The sequence below is a fragment of the Astatotilapia calliptera genome, chromosome 15 (genome assembly GCF_964374335.1).
Source record: "Astatotilapia calliptera chromosome 15, fAstCal68.1, whole genome shotgun sequence".
Taxonomy (NCBI): domain Eukaryota; kingdom Metazoa; phylum Chordata; class Actinopteri; order Cichliformes; family Cichlidae; genus Astatotilapia; species Astatotilapia calliptera.
Window position 1 is genome coordinate 5,053,583 of NC_137436.1, and position 13,990 is coordinate 5,067,572.

Genomic DNA, 13,990 nt, shown 5'->3' on the forward strand with positions numbered 1-13,990 from the left:
GGAAATGGTTTAAAATTTAGAAAACACTTTGAATTGACAGCACTGATAATTCTGTCCTATTTTCTTGATCTTACACTAATCAGCAAGCCCTAAAGGATAAACAAAGGGAAGGATTTGTCAGCACTGAGCTACATTCAGTAACAGAGAGTGTTATTGTACAGAACACACACGCTTATCATACTGATCAACATTTGAACGCATGAACGCAGCTCAGGTAGCTTCCTGCTATTGTGGTTGTTGCTGAGAAGTGGTGATTAGTCGATGGGGCCCTGGAAGATGAGCCGTGTCCAGCCGGGGGAGCTCAGGGCAGTGGAGCAGAAGGGGCAGACAGGTCTGAAGGCATGCGTCCCATGGGGCAGAGGAGTCTCAGCCCAATACTTGGCTGTCCTCTCTGAGCAGACATGGCCACATGGCACAAAACCGTGAGTGGGGGCTCCGGCATCCACATACACCGCAGGCTCACAGCCCAGCCACAGCGGCACGTAGGGACCCACGCTCCTGCACAGGGGACATTCTCGCCGGGTGGTGGAGCCTTCACCCTCTCCTGGATCTTCCTCTCTCTCCGATCTCTGGCCCCAATCGTGGCGTCCGTGGACGTGGCCACAGGCGAGGTAGACCCAGGGTTGACGCTCTTCAAGGCTGAAGTTAAATAAAGTGTACCGATATTTTAAAGAAAATTTTTTAATGCATGCGTGTGTAACAAAATAGAAAAACCTGTGAAGAATTTTCTCCTAAAATTAGTAATTGGAAATAATCCGTTTTTAAATAAATAACAAGACCTTAATTTAACCATCAGTGTGGCCCTGACCTATGACTGCGTGGAAGGCTGGGGAACGCCAGTGTGCTGAGGCCGACGGGACACTGGGGCCGGGATGCGTTAAGCTCCTGACGAAGCGCCTCCAGGTGACGCAGAGTGGGAGAGCGCATGAGCCCCTCACCGGTGCGCCACAGCAGAGTAGCACCACAGAGATCGACGAGCGACCCGTCACGTAGTGCGCTGCTCTCCCCCTCCGCCTGAAGTGACGCACAAACAGATATTTGTGTACAATAAAAGGCAAACACAGACCCCGAAAGTTCACTGAAGAAATGTAGATATGGTAACCAAACCTGCGGCAACTCACCAGCGTCCCCCTGCTGGGTCCAGACCGTGTCTCCCGCAGCGCATAAACATCTCCACAGACGGAGATCTCCCTCCACAGGCCTTGCTTGGGATCCTCTGGGAAGCCCTGTGGGTGCATCACTAGCACCCCATTAGTGGTGAGGCCATCCATATGCCCATCAGGATTTTTCCATTTGGTTGCTTTCTCCTGTGGCAGCAAAGACATTAAAACATAATATTGATATGTTTCAGAAAGTATTTTTATTGTGTCAATCATACTGTTATTCCCAGCATGAAGAGTGCTGCTCTCGTCTTACTTTCAAATACAGGCAGTCCAAAAACACAGGGAAAAAAGACTTTGCAGTTAGATCTTCAGTGCATCACTTTCTACAACAGAAGTCCCACAGCACTGTGCAAAAGTCTTTGGCCACCGCACCATTTTGCAAGGAAAATGGGTACAGCAATTTATTGAGATGTGCAAATACACATGGAAACACATGGACAACGCACCCATCCCTTGCAGGCAGGTGCTTTTCTATGCTTGAATGATTCATAGGTCAGTGTTAAGTGGCGTAACATACAAAGCAACACTCTCAAAATGGTCAGGTACAAGGAATGGACTGAAAATGAGTGAAAGCTAGTCAAACACTGCAATTTTTATCAGATCGTTTCATGGAAAGTTAAGCTCTCTTAAATCATCAGGATGTGTACAGTAGACAAGAAACTGGGACTCAGTTAGATTTTTCAATAACTTAAAATCTAAAATATTCTGTTATTAGAAACCTGTTGCTGGAGTATGAGTCTACTCACCCCTAAGAAAATATTTTTGGAGGAGTCAAAGCCTGCAGCATAGATGCGTGCAGTGTAAGGCGGGTTGCGCTCGCACACTATTCTGCAGGCAAAACGGGAAATGGTGCTGGGAGCAATGGAAGGATCTTCGCCTTCCTTTCCTCCAGAGGTGTCTGTTACCACAAAGTCAATAGGACTCTCTGTGGAGCGTCCAATCTGCAGGGGACAGCACAGAAAAATACTATTTATTAACTGAAACAAATGTCTCATTAAAATGTTACTGGTAAGCAGAGCTATTTCTTTTAAAGCATCAGTGCTCATAATTTTATGGCTTTGAGCTATCTGGGCAAGATGGTTCATTTTTATGTTTAAAAAGATCTGTAAGAGCAATAGAAAAGCACAAGCGTGTGCATAAAAATAGACTTTCTTGGAGCTATGACGTAAATCTCTTTATTTTTAACACTTAATGGTCCCAGTTCTGAACCAAAATAATCTACCCTCCTGTAGAAATGACTTTGATGGGATTACATAACAGTTGGAAACTTGCACATGATCGCACTTCTTGGAGTACATTTTGCTGTGAATCCTCTCATCACTCAAAAGAAAATAAAAGTTGACTTTGTTTGCTTGCTGTGTTACCTGGAACATGTCTGTGTTGTTGTCATGGCAGTACTCCACCACCACGGTCTGGTTTCGGGACAGGGTGAAAGAGATGCTGTGCTGCCCCCTGCTGTGCACCGCCTGCAACAACAACAACAGCAACAACTTGTGGTACAGCAGTCATTTTCTGGAAGCTTCTTTCTTTTCATTTAACCACCCATATTCTTAAGTAAAACACACAGTTATAAGCAAATAAAGTATATCTACATTTTTGTTTTTAAAGGCGCCTTTAAATTCAAACAGTTTGTGCAAAGGGACTGGCATTTATACAACACTTTTCCAGTCTTACCACTCCAAGCATTTTAAACCAACAGTCCCCAACCCCCGGGCCACGGACCGGTACTGGCCGTGAGTCATTGGAACCGGGCCGTGAGAGTTGTGAAATTGATCGGTTTTAGGGTTTTTATCGTCAACTCGGTTTTCCTGGGTCTTTTCCCCATGTGTTATGAATAAATCTTCTTTTTTTGCTACCGGTACTGGTTTTATTTTGTTGCGGCACCTTAAAGGCCGGTCAGTGAAAATATTGTTGGACATAAACCGGTCGTGGCACAAAAAAGGTTGGGGACTGCATTTTAGACTACAAGCCACATTTACCCATATAATCATACAACCTAACTTATGTCTTTGGATTGTGGGTAAAAGTCAGAGAACTCTCGCAGACCCAGGAAGAACACGCAAACTCCACCTCACCATGATTCGGGAACCTTGTTGTGAAGCCAAAGTGCTAACCACGGTACCATCATCCAACATTAAGAGCAGCATTTAGCAATGACGTGCTGGTCTTCTACTAAGCGCCAGACAAACAGATCAGCCGGTGGATGTTGATCTAATATAGATACTGGATGACGTGTCTGCTGATATAAAAGCCTTTCTTTGTTGTGTTGGAAATTGCTGAATAAGATGCTTGGAAGAGTCTAGACATGGTGTCATCACACAGATTCTCTTACAGAGTCAGTTCTCAGCACAGCACATGTAACAACACAGCAGAACAGATGGTGGTGTGGTGTGGGTTTCATGGTAAGTTGTTAACCAGTTTGTGTAATACAATCCCACAAATCTGATCACTCTCATGTTCAGCTTCATTAAGTACACCACTGAAATCAAATATAATACGACAGCTCTGACACAAATTTGACACTGTCAAAAATTCCCAGGTTTTGAGATAGTTCTATGTTTTTTCAGATCACATTAGGTGGTGGTGATGAACATGACAGCATTACTTTTAGGTGGTCCTGAATGTTTGCCTCGCTCCATGGGGATATTATTTAGTGTGGCTCTGCGGCTTATAGCAGACTTCCAAAAAACAGCAAGGAATACTGCTTTCAGTGGCAGTCTAAGACTGCTGGGCCAGGAACTTTCTGGTGGACAGCTGAATGGTGTCAAGAAGAGCCAAAAAACCAACTCTGCCAGTGAGCCAGGTTGGCCCTGCCACATGGTTTTGGCCCCAGTATACTCGCCACATTGGTGCACTGTTGGTAACATTATCACACAGCCTCTTCCATTTATGGTCCCTGTTACAGTGCAGATACCTGCTGCAATATTCTCCTGAACAACAGGTGTCACCATTCAGACAAAACCTCATATAGGAGGAGAAGAAGTCAAAACAAGAACCAAGAACCAAAGAACAGCCAAGTTTTTCTCCACAAGGTCTCATCTTTTCGTGGCTCAAGAGTTGGGAGTTCGCCTTGTTCGAGCCCCGGCTTGGACAGTCTCGGTCGTTGTGTCTTTGGGCAAGACACTTTACCCGTTGCCTACTGGTGGTGGTCAGAGGGCCCGGTGGCGCCAGTGTCCGACAGCCTCGCCTCTGTCAGTGCGCCCCAGGGTGGCTGTGGCTACAATGTAGCTGCCATCACCAGTGTGTGAATGGATGGATGACTGGTTGTGTAAAGCGCTTTGGGGTCCTTAGGGACTAGTAAAGCACTATACAAATACAGGCCATTTACCATTTCAGATTGTTGCAACTTCTTCCTCTGTAAACTCTGTGAATCTCTGAGCTTCTGTGCTAATGTATGATAAAAATGGCGGTACAACCAACACAATCTTACACTTGTCTCTTCAATTAAGCTGCAGCAACTGCAGCTGCGAATCTGAAGTTTAATGTTAATAATTTGTCATACAGTGCTTTTTGTCAGGTACTGCACAAACGTTATAATGGGACCTTAACAGTGACTGAACTTTCAAAATAAAAGTAAGTGGCTTTTCAACTGGTATTCTGATCATAGGTGGTACTGTTATCTTAAATTAAATAAATAAATAAACAATACTGTTGGTTATTGTTCATATACTTGAAAGACCAGCCAAGCAAAGTCTCTGTGTGGGAAAAAAATATCCATCCAAAATAATATAAATGTTGGCCGATTTATTGATACCTGAATTTTGTACTAGCTAAAAACAGTATCCAAGCAGTAATCAGTATCAGTCATCTCCAGATTAAAATCTTAATTCAGCTCAAGTTTTTTACATGCAGCATCTTTCAGTACATCAAACAGCCTTATGTAGGATGACACACACACACACAGACAGACCACATAAACCTGTCTTCATGATTAGTCATCCTTCCTCTGGCACACAACAGGGGTTACAGGAAGGAAACTCATGTTACACAATGATGAAAACTATAGCACACACACACACATGCGCATGGACACGTACCTTGCTGTCCTGTGGTGTATTGAGGATGTGCACAGCACTGGGCTTGACACCGTTGGCCTTGGCCCTTCGGTACAGAGCAAAGCGGCTCTTTCTGCGCCCACGGTCTCCGTTTGGAAGGGAGCCATTGTAGCTGGAGGAAGATAAACAAACACAAGAACATGACGAAAAATATCTACTGAAACCAACAAATGATGTTTAAGTAATCTAATTTGGGCTGGAATACAGCCGACATCTAGCTTTATTGAGAAAGCCTAATTGTGTTAAAAACACAGTTATCTTGTTTGCATACTTATCATAAGTCATCACTTAAATGACACTGAAGCTGCCAAGATGTCAGGAAAATAACGGCAATTAAAGTGCAAGCTCAATTAATTATGTGCATCTTTACAGCAATACCGCTGCTCGCTCGTTTGAAATGAATTAGAGCAGCACATTCAGGCCACTCGTGATTCATGTTAAACTGCTGAACCTCAATGAGAAAGACAACCTGCACTTGATCTGACTCACTCGGCTTGTCCTTAAGGCCCACGTTCACTAAAGAAGAGCTCGCTCTTCATCTAACCTCTTACAATATAAAGCATCTTCAGCAAGACAGATTTATTTTCATCACACCATTGCCCAATTACATTAACCATAAAGAGTTGAGTAAGTGGTCTGGAGAGGATACTGAATAATACTTTGAAGCTTTGTGTTCATTAATAGCAAGCAGATATGATAGGTTCTTTCAGAGGGTGGTAAATAACATAGTCCAGCCCATTACTGTTTTATAACTCAATATAAGGCTTTTAAATGAAAATCCTTCTGACACCTTAACTAAGATATTGAATTTGTCCTCAATGTTTTCTGTAGCTGGGTCAATGTAATTTCTTTCACAGCTTGAGTTCACAAAAAAGGCAGTATGTAAGGCTTGTGACTAATGAGCAGGACATGTTTCTTATTAAAAGCATTCAGAGGAAGTCCTGCAGGCAAGACTCACAATTTTGACAATAACCATCTTCACTGCTCCCCACAGTTGATGGGATGAAAAGCCATCTGGTCTGGTTTTCTTCTGACTTTTGGTCTTGATTTGAGTACAAAAGGAAGCACTGCCTGACACTGCGATGAATTTACAAAAGGAATGAAGAAAGATGATTTAAGTGACTTTGCAAGTGGCATGTTCTAGACGGGTGGTCTGAGCATTTCAGAAACTGTTGATCTGCTTGGATGTTCCCACACAGCCATCTCTAAGTTTAACTGAGAGTGGTCCAAAAAAGGGAAATATCTGATGAGGGGCAGTTCTCTGGGATGAACAATGCCTTATTGATACCACTCACAGGAGTATGGCATAGATGCATTCAGACTGAGTCGGTAACAGTAATTCAAATAAGCACTCAATACAACCAAGGTATGCAGAAGAGCATCTCTGAATGCACAACATATTAAACTTGAAGCAGTTGGAAAACCACATTGGGTGCCACTCATGTGAGCTAAAGCTTTATTTAGACCTCTGCTAGAAATGTATGTCCTAACTTACGTAATAATTGGAAACTCATTTCACCCCTACACCACAACCTTTCACGCCATTTAAGTCTTTTGTATCCATCAACCCAATGTGTAGGCACATTTCTCAGAGGTACACATCAGGTCGGTGCGTAGGGTTATAACAAGGTTCCAGTTATGGCGTAAGTTACAACATAAATCTGACGTATAAGTATAATTAACACGTAAGAATGGAAAACTGAGTCTATAATGTCCACAAGCTCACTGAAAGTGGAAAACAGAAGACTGGAGTCTCAATTTTACAGCGACATTTAGATGATAGGGTCAGAATCTGCCATTAACATGTTGGTAATGGATCCATCCTGCCTTGTATCGATGGTTCAGGTTGGTGGTGGTATAATGATGTGAGGGATACGTTCTTGACCGATCAGTATCCCTGTTAAAATGCCACAATATACCAGAATATTGCAGCTGACCATGTCCATCCCTTTATAATACAGTGTACCTATTTTCTGATGGCTGCTTCCAGCAGGATAACACAAACTATGCTAGAAAGGTAAAATCATCTCAAACTGCTTCCTTGAAATCGGAATGCACCGATCCAATATTAAGATCAGATATTAGTCTGACAGCCCCCCCCCCTAAAAAAACAAAGCAAACAAACAAAAAAACTGGTCTGGTTACTGGTCTGGATATTGGTTATACTGAACTGATCTGTGGTCTGATACATTCATTTCAGTTCACTATGGTTCTGTGTTTACTTCCTCACTAGACAGCAGCAGCTAGCAGCAGAGCTAATGTAGCATGGAGCGAGCAAACACCAGAATGTCAGCAGTTTGGAGGCATTGCAACAGCTTCGGTCTCTAAATTTGCAAAGTTGTTGTTTTTTTTTTTTGCTGCAAACTGGGCTCAAGGTGACATGACTGACAACACCTGACAATGAAGATGCTTTCTGTCTCTTCCTTCACTAGTTTACTTTCACTCTCATTATATTCTGTCACCGACCATATCTAAGAAGCTAGAAGGACACTGGTTTAGTGTTACACCTGTTGGTAATCTTCTATTATACTTATGGTAACGTGACCTCTCCTGACAGCTCACAGCTGTGTGTAAGGATGAAAAGGGAAAACTGTTAATAACAGCAGTTTCCAGCAACCTAATGTCGCTCACTTGAATCACTCTAATATCACTTTGACATGAGCTCTCTGAAAATAAATTAGATGAACAACTTTAGCATATTTTTCATAGTTTTTCACTGCATTTACCCCAGGCCTGTTTTTATTTATTCTTTTACTATTTAATACTAACACTTCAATAAATTTGTATTCATGAAAAAATGTAAACTGTCTTTGATGGTTCAATCTGTGAGCTTGTCTAAGAGCAAGTTGATATTGTGCATTTCAATTCCATGAATCTCAGAACATAGATTTTCTGTGGTTGACAATCCTCAGGATAGAGCGGGAAAGGAAGGTGGGATGATGATGCTGACCAGATCAAGTATGTCACCTGGAAATACTACAAACAGGGCACATTCAACTTTGATTTTTTTTTTATGTGAAATCCAATTAAAGAGCATGACTCAATGCAAACCTGTACCCTTCCTGGCCTGCTCTGACAGTTCAAACTAAACTGTGACTAACAAGGAAAAGACTGGTGCAGGAATCACGGACACACAAGCACAGAGCTTTCAGGGCTTTGGCCAAAAGTCAGAGCACATAAAATAGGGCAAAGGATAAGAGGCTGCAGGAGATAGAGAAAAGGGTAGCAGGTTGGTCGAAATGGAGGCAGAAAAACAGTCAGAAGCTATCACAAGTTTTAGAGAAATAAGTGAATAAAATGAAGGATGGGAGATGGAGAACAGGGACTGAAAGATCACGCAAAGCAGAGGATTGAGGGGGAAAGGCCAGAAGGACAGCAGCTCTTTAAGATGCGTTTGTGGGCAGTTCAGCCTGCATCACAAATGTGCACACATCATAAGGCACTATATGAAATATTCACTCCTTCTGCCCCTCAACACGAGGTTTATTTTCGTTGAGGGCAAGTCACCAAGGAGGCCTGCCTCTGTGAAAGTCAGCACTCAGCAAAACACTGAATGGTCGGCTAGAGAAAGGGCTGGGTGATAGACAGAGGAATGAGACAGAGACCATATTGAGATAAGTTATGGAGGAGAATAGAAAGGTGTGAGAAGACAAGAGGGTGTTCGCATAGCGAATAGAGGGGGTTGCTGGACGGGACATGGTGGTGGTACATGGTGTCCAGAATAACTAAGGTGACGAGAGATAGCAGGCAAGCAGCCTCTGCAAAGATCACATGGCCAGCAGTGAAGTAGACATTGACCACAAGGGGCATGGGATCATCAAAGCTGACAGATGCAAAGCCAAACCACAGTTGCATAAAACATGGCCAGAAAATTATGAAATCTGACAGGAAGCAGTAAAAGATACAACCTGTTCTTACACTGCCTGCCTCCAGGCAAAATTACCTGCTGTATGTTTGAGAGCAATAAATTCCACAAATCCAAATGTAATATACCTGTGATCACCCATATAATAAAACAATTATTCACAATATTACTGTACCGTGTACTACTACAACCAGGCTGTGGCACTGGAAGATAGTTAATCAGCTTTATCTCTTTATCCTTGTCTGTCAGCTCTTTTTCTAAACCACAGACAGGTTACCAGTCTGGCAGGGCACAATCAAAACCGACTCTCAATCACCACAGCTTTGAAAGTGAGGTTGTACAAAATGCATTTTTTTAGCCATCGAGGAGGCGCATTTCGGCACACACTGCAGAGCACACTGGTGTTCAAGTTCCACAGCCAAAAAAAGGAAAAAAATTCTCAAAATAGGCATTCAGTTCTCACATCCTTACTCTGATGTGAGCGTGTAAAGGGCTGCTGTGTTCAAACGGACGTTAATCAGTATTCTAATGCAGGCGGGCTACAGCCTCCTCACTCTGTGTTCAGCTGGAGGGGAAGAGATAGGCCATTAGGTCAGTTATCTTTGGCATACACAGGAAGCTCTGCAGGGCAAAAGGGAGGCCTGTGTAAGGCTGTGTATATGATTGTGTATGTGTATATGTGTGTTGTAATTTCCTGGTCCTTGCAAACTGTGCATAGAGTGGAGCTGCAGGGCTGGAAGTGCTGTGGAAGCTGGTGGCTGTCATCAGCACATCCTGCCCACTCCTGTACTTGTGTGCGCTGGTGATGTAGAAGGGCTTTTCTCCTCCTCCGCCTCCTCCTCCTCCTTCCTCCCTCACTCCCTCCCTCCCGCCCTGGCATGGACGGTCATCTGGCTGAGACGTTTTATTAATTAGTAATACCAAACGAGAGCGCGACTATGACTATGAATATAAGCAAAACGCATTTTTCAGACGACGCTGTTCTCCTCCCTGCTACTTTTAGCGAGCACCGATCCAGCAAAGTATGACATCATTGGGATTTTCAGGTCTGAGCAATCCAGCGCTGCCACTACAACCATTGATGAAAAACCGGCTACATCCGTAGTAGCCTTATGTACTATGGCCAAGGCAGATGTTGCACCTTTACACTTAAACATGATGGAGAAACTATGCTGGGCTGTAGTTTGAGATAAAATGCCTTAAAAACTTACTTTTTAACATTACTACACAGCTACACCGGTGAGGGAAAACGACGACAATGTAACATAAATGAGAAATAAGCTAGAATCCCTTACTACGATTGATTTAATAACCCTAAAACAACCGTAAGCGCGATATATTTTGTAAGAGCAGTGGATTAAAGCTGAACTCGAACGTCATTTGCTGGGTTATTTGTGCTGGTGAAACCGCTACATATTTAAAGGTTAATTTGCCACTGGAGCTGTTCACCAAACGATATAATTTCACTCTAGCTTAAGGTTTTAAAAGACTTACCCCAAAATGACCAATTCGCCGTATTTTACCGGGTCTTTAACGGGCACATCATCATCTCCGTCTTTTTTCGGTGAATTCATCAGACTGGACTGGTCCAGATGGGGCAAAAAACGCGTCCAATTGCAATAGTGGTGAGATAAAACAATGCTAACACACTCGAAACTGTAGGGAAGTGGTTTTGGTTGTAGTCTACCAAAGTTTGGGCACTGTTGGGCAAAGTTTTTCCAGACTTCTAGGTGTTTTTTTCATTGTTTTAATCCGGTGAAGGAGCATCTTTTCGTGGCTTTAATGCCAGTGTGTAGCTAGTTTGTATCGCGACAAATCTGTTCAGTAGCAGGGGATACAACAACGGCTAACGGTAGGGAGTGGGCTGTACCATAAATTGGGGGAAGAGGATGCCATTCACAGCATATGTCGAAAAATTTGATAAAATTTACGCCCGTTGGGAAAAACGTGCAACTTCTCGATTGAAAATGCTGATAAAAACTTCACGTGCGATTATTAGATAAATAAATGCAGTTCAGCATTTAGAACGTAAAAGCGCCATGAACGTATCCACCCGCGGAATACGAATGGATGCATCCGTCATGTGAAGCTGGCTCCCCCCGATAGAATAAAATGAGCCATTTCGAAATCCACAGGAAGTACCCGCATCCCCCTGCCATACCGAGGGATTCTACTATATTTAAAGTAAAATACTACCTCACTGGATTTATTTATTTATTTATTGGTATGGTCATAAGTGATGCTGATCTAACGGGCCATTATTCAGTCTGACGTAAGGAGGAGCTCCGGGGGGTGTGGTGGTGGAGCTAAGATGTGGGTCACCACTGCGCCCCAGACTACACCTTCCCCCCCGCTCCCTGGATTTCATGTGGGAGTCGGGAGACGGATATAGGACGGCTGGAACCCACGCGTGCATCCCTCTCTCGCTCTTTTCTCTCACACTGTAGTAAGGCATCATGTTGTGACCGCATGAGGGCAGTGCACTTGCTAAGTACAACTTTCCAGCCAGTAAAGTCTGAATGGTTTTTTTTGTGACTAATTTTCCAGTTTAAATATCACTTCTATTTACACGCACTGTCCAGTAATATAAACGAATGAACAGCTAAGCTTAGATATGACACCTCCACCCCACACCAACACATGAAAGCAAAACCTTTGCTGCAGGGGTTTTGAACAGAAGCCAGAGACACACTGATCAGCATCGTTGTCTTCATGTGGAGCAGTCCCCTTTTTCATGTTTGGCTTACTGGTGTAACATGTAGTAGCTTGCAGATAGAGTTGCAAGGCGAAACGGTATAGCACTCTGCATGACTCTGCAGTGTGTGGCAGTGTCGGGCCTCTTTTTACTGGATATATGGGACAGCAGTAAAACATTTGCATGTGCAAATTTACAGATGTTAACCTAATTGCTATGATAATAGTTTCAAAAGGTAATGACTGTGCCCTCAGTAACACATTTGCAGTGCTACAGAGCAGTGATGACACTGTATGTGGGTAATGACTCATGAATCAGCTTCAGAATTAACCAAAGCAAACAGCCACACCCTTATTTCATAATTGACAGCCCACAGCGGTCACAGAGTAACTGATCAACCAGCGTGAGCACTAAGTAATCTTTTGTATACTGGATATCAGAAGGTTAACCTCCAACATACTTTTCTTCTGAGATACAAAGTAGAAACTGGATGGACCAGATGTGCATGCTTCTCTGTGTGTTTGTGTTTGTGCATGTTTCAGTGTGAGTTTCTTCCTTTTCCACTGCGAGATTAAGGTCACACCCTCCTCAGTCTCTCCTGCCATCTCTCCCATATTCCCTGCTTTTTTCCTTCTGCTTCTTTATTTTTGTCTGCCTGTCCTTGTTCGGCTTCAGTTTCAGTATTAAACTAGAAAATATTTTTGTACTAATCCTCACTGTTCCTTTTAATTTACATAGTTTGTGGCCATAATAATCCATCAGCAGGACAAGGATCCAGTTTTCGCTGTCGGGATTATTTACCTGTCATGTCTAACCAGGAATTTAAGGAATGTTCTGAATGAATACAACCCCACTCCATGTCTGGTAATTGGCAATTGGCTGACTATGTTTAATGATCATGTAGTAATCCCCATCTGAGTGTTTTATCATTTTTACTGACGTCGCTGAACGATTGCAGCAACAGAACAGTAGGAGGGATTCATCTGCGTTTTAAAGGATACCGCAGAATAGATGTTTGTTGTCACGTAGAGAGCTGAAAAGGCACTCTATTAGTAAAGTGTCTCATTCACAGCATCATCCTGCTGCCACAAATAGAAGAGGAAACAGCAGAGGCCATGTTTCCATGACCTCATAGCCCCGTCATATTCGCCGAAGACAAACTGAACTCGTTTGACAGATTGGACGTGGCACTTTGATTGGCAGCCACTTTGCATTGTCAGTCAAACACATTGCCATGGGCTTATCACAGTATGCAGTCTTTTTTATATTCACAGCATAGAAAATGTACATTAGAAGTCAATATTACAAAATCGTTTGTGTCACCTACATTGGGGCTATTTATCTGTATCACGTGCGTAACAGGGTTAGTGGGCAAGTTATCCAGACACCATATTTGGTAAGCAAATTTCAGGTCAGCCTAATTGTGAACATGTGAAGTGCATTACTTCTGCTATCATTCTTCAGCTTTTGGCAGGCTGTATTTTCAAGTAAAGCAAAAAATAGAAATGGGGTGGTAGCTGAATATTTTAGAAGTGGATGTTTGAATAGAAGACACACCAGCATGAACCATTTTGGAATAGCTCTACGTTACTGTGTTCCAAATATCAGTGACTCTCCTGTTATACGCATATACCTCTAAAGTCAACAGAGCTCAATCCAATAGAACACCTGATACTGACACCGCTGTCGGTGTTTCGAATTAGGAGCCTAACTCTCATAGCTCAGAATGTGACTTATGTTTCCATGATTTATAGCCAGAGTCGTGTTCTGATTTCAACAATCTGCATTCAGTTTGTGCTGATCTAAAAAGTAAACATGTAAGTAGAAGAATGGTAAGTAAGAGATGGGATTCAAGACAATCAATTTGGACCACTTAGATGTGTTCCAGCCATCTGCTGCCAAGTCTTTGTCAATGTTGCCATAGTGATGTGAGCAAACAAAGAAAAGGTATTTCTGTCATTAAGCGACCCTGTCTTCGCTGTGTGTCGTAAGAACTTGTGAATTGGTGAAGCAGAGCCCTAAGCATTTGGGAATAATGCACACTAAACACAATGATCCTAATGTTTAATACAATTACAGTACATGATTTAGTTCGTAAGCTGTTAAATGCATTCATGTGTGCTGTGTGTCCTTTGGAACAGTCACCTACCTGTGATGCACAAGTGCACACATACCTGCTGGGTATGCGTGTATCTGTGTGTGTGAGAGAGAG

General features: G+C 42.9%; 1 protein-coding gene across 1 annotated transcript; it reads right to left on the minus strand.

Moving 5' to 3' along the window:
* Positions 1–117: 117 nt before the first annotated feature.
* On the minus strand, positions 118–10,906 carry LOC113006826 (E3 ubiquitin-protein ligase pellino homolog 2). Its single transcript, XM_026143020.2, has 7 exons — positions 10,578–10,906; positions 5,201–5,330; positions 2,528–2,629; positions 1,910–2,104; positions 1,122–1,307; positions 809–1,014; positions 118–639 (listed from the first exon to the last, which is right to left on the minus strand). Exons 1-7 carry the CDS (start codon positions 10,655–10,657, stop codon positions 255–257), a joined length of 1,284 nt encoding a protein of 427 aa, XP_025998805.1. The 5' UTR covers positions 10,658–10,906; the 3' UTR covers positions 118–254.
* Positions 10,907–13,990: the final 3,084 nt, after the last annotated feature.

Bases quoted from the DNA above. Each gene is read 5' to 3' on its own strand.
- LOC113006826 (XM_026143020.2), bottom strand. From the start codon at position 10,657: ATGAATTCACCGAAAAAAGACGGAGATGATGATGTGCCCGTTAAAGAC. The intron at 5,331-10,577 runs GTAAGTCTTTTA...ATCTTCCTCCAG, and splicing joins GGCGAATTGGTCATTTTGGG to CTACAATGGCTCCCTTCCAA. The intron at 2,105-2,527 runs GTAACACAGCAA...TGTCCCCTGCAG, and splicing joins ACAACACAGACATGTTCCAG to ATTGGACGCTCCACAGAGAG.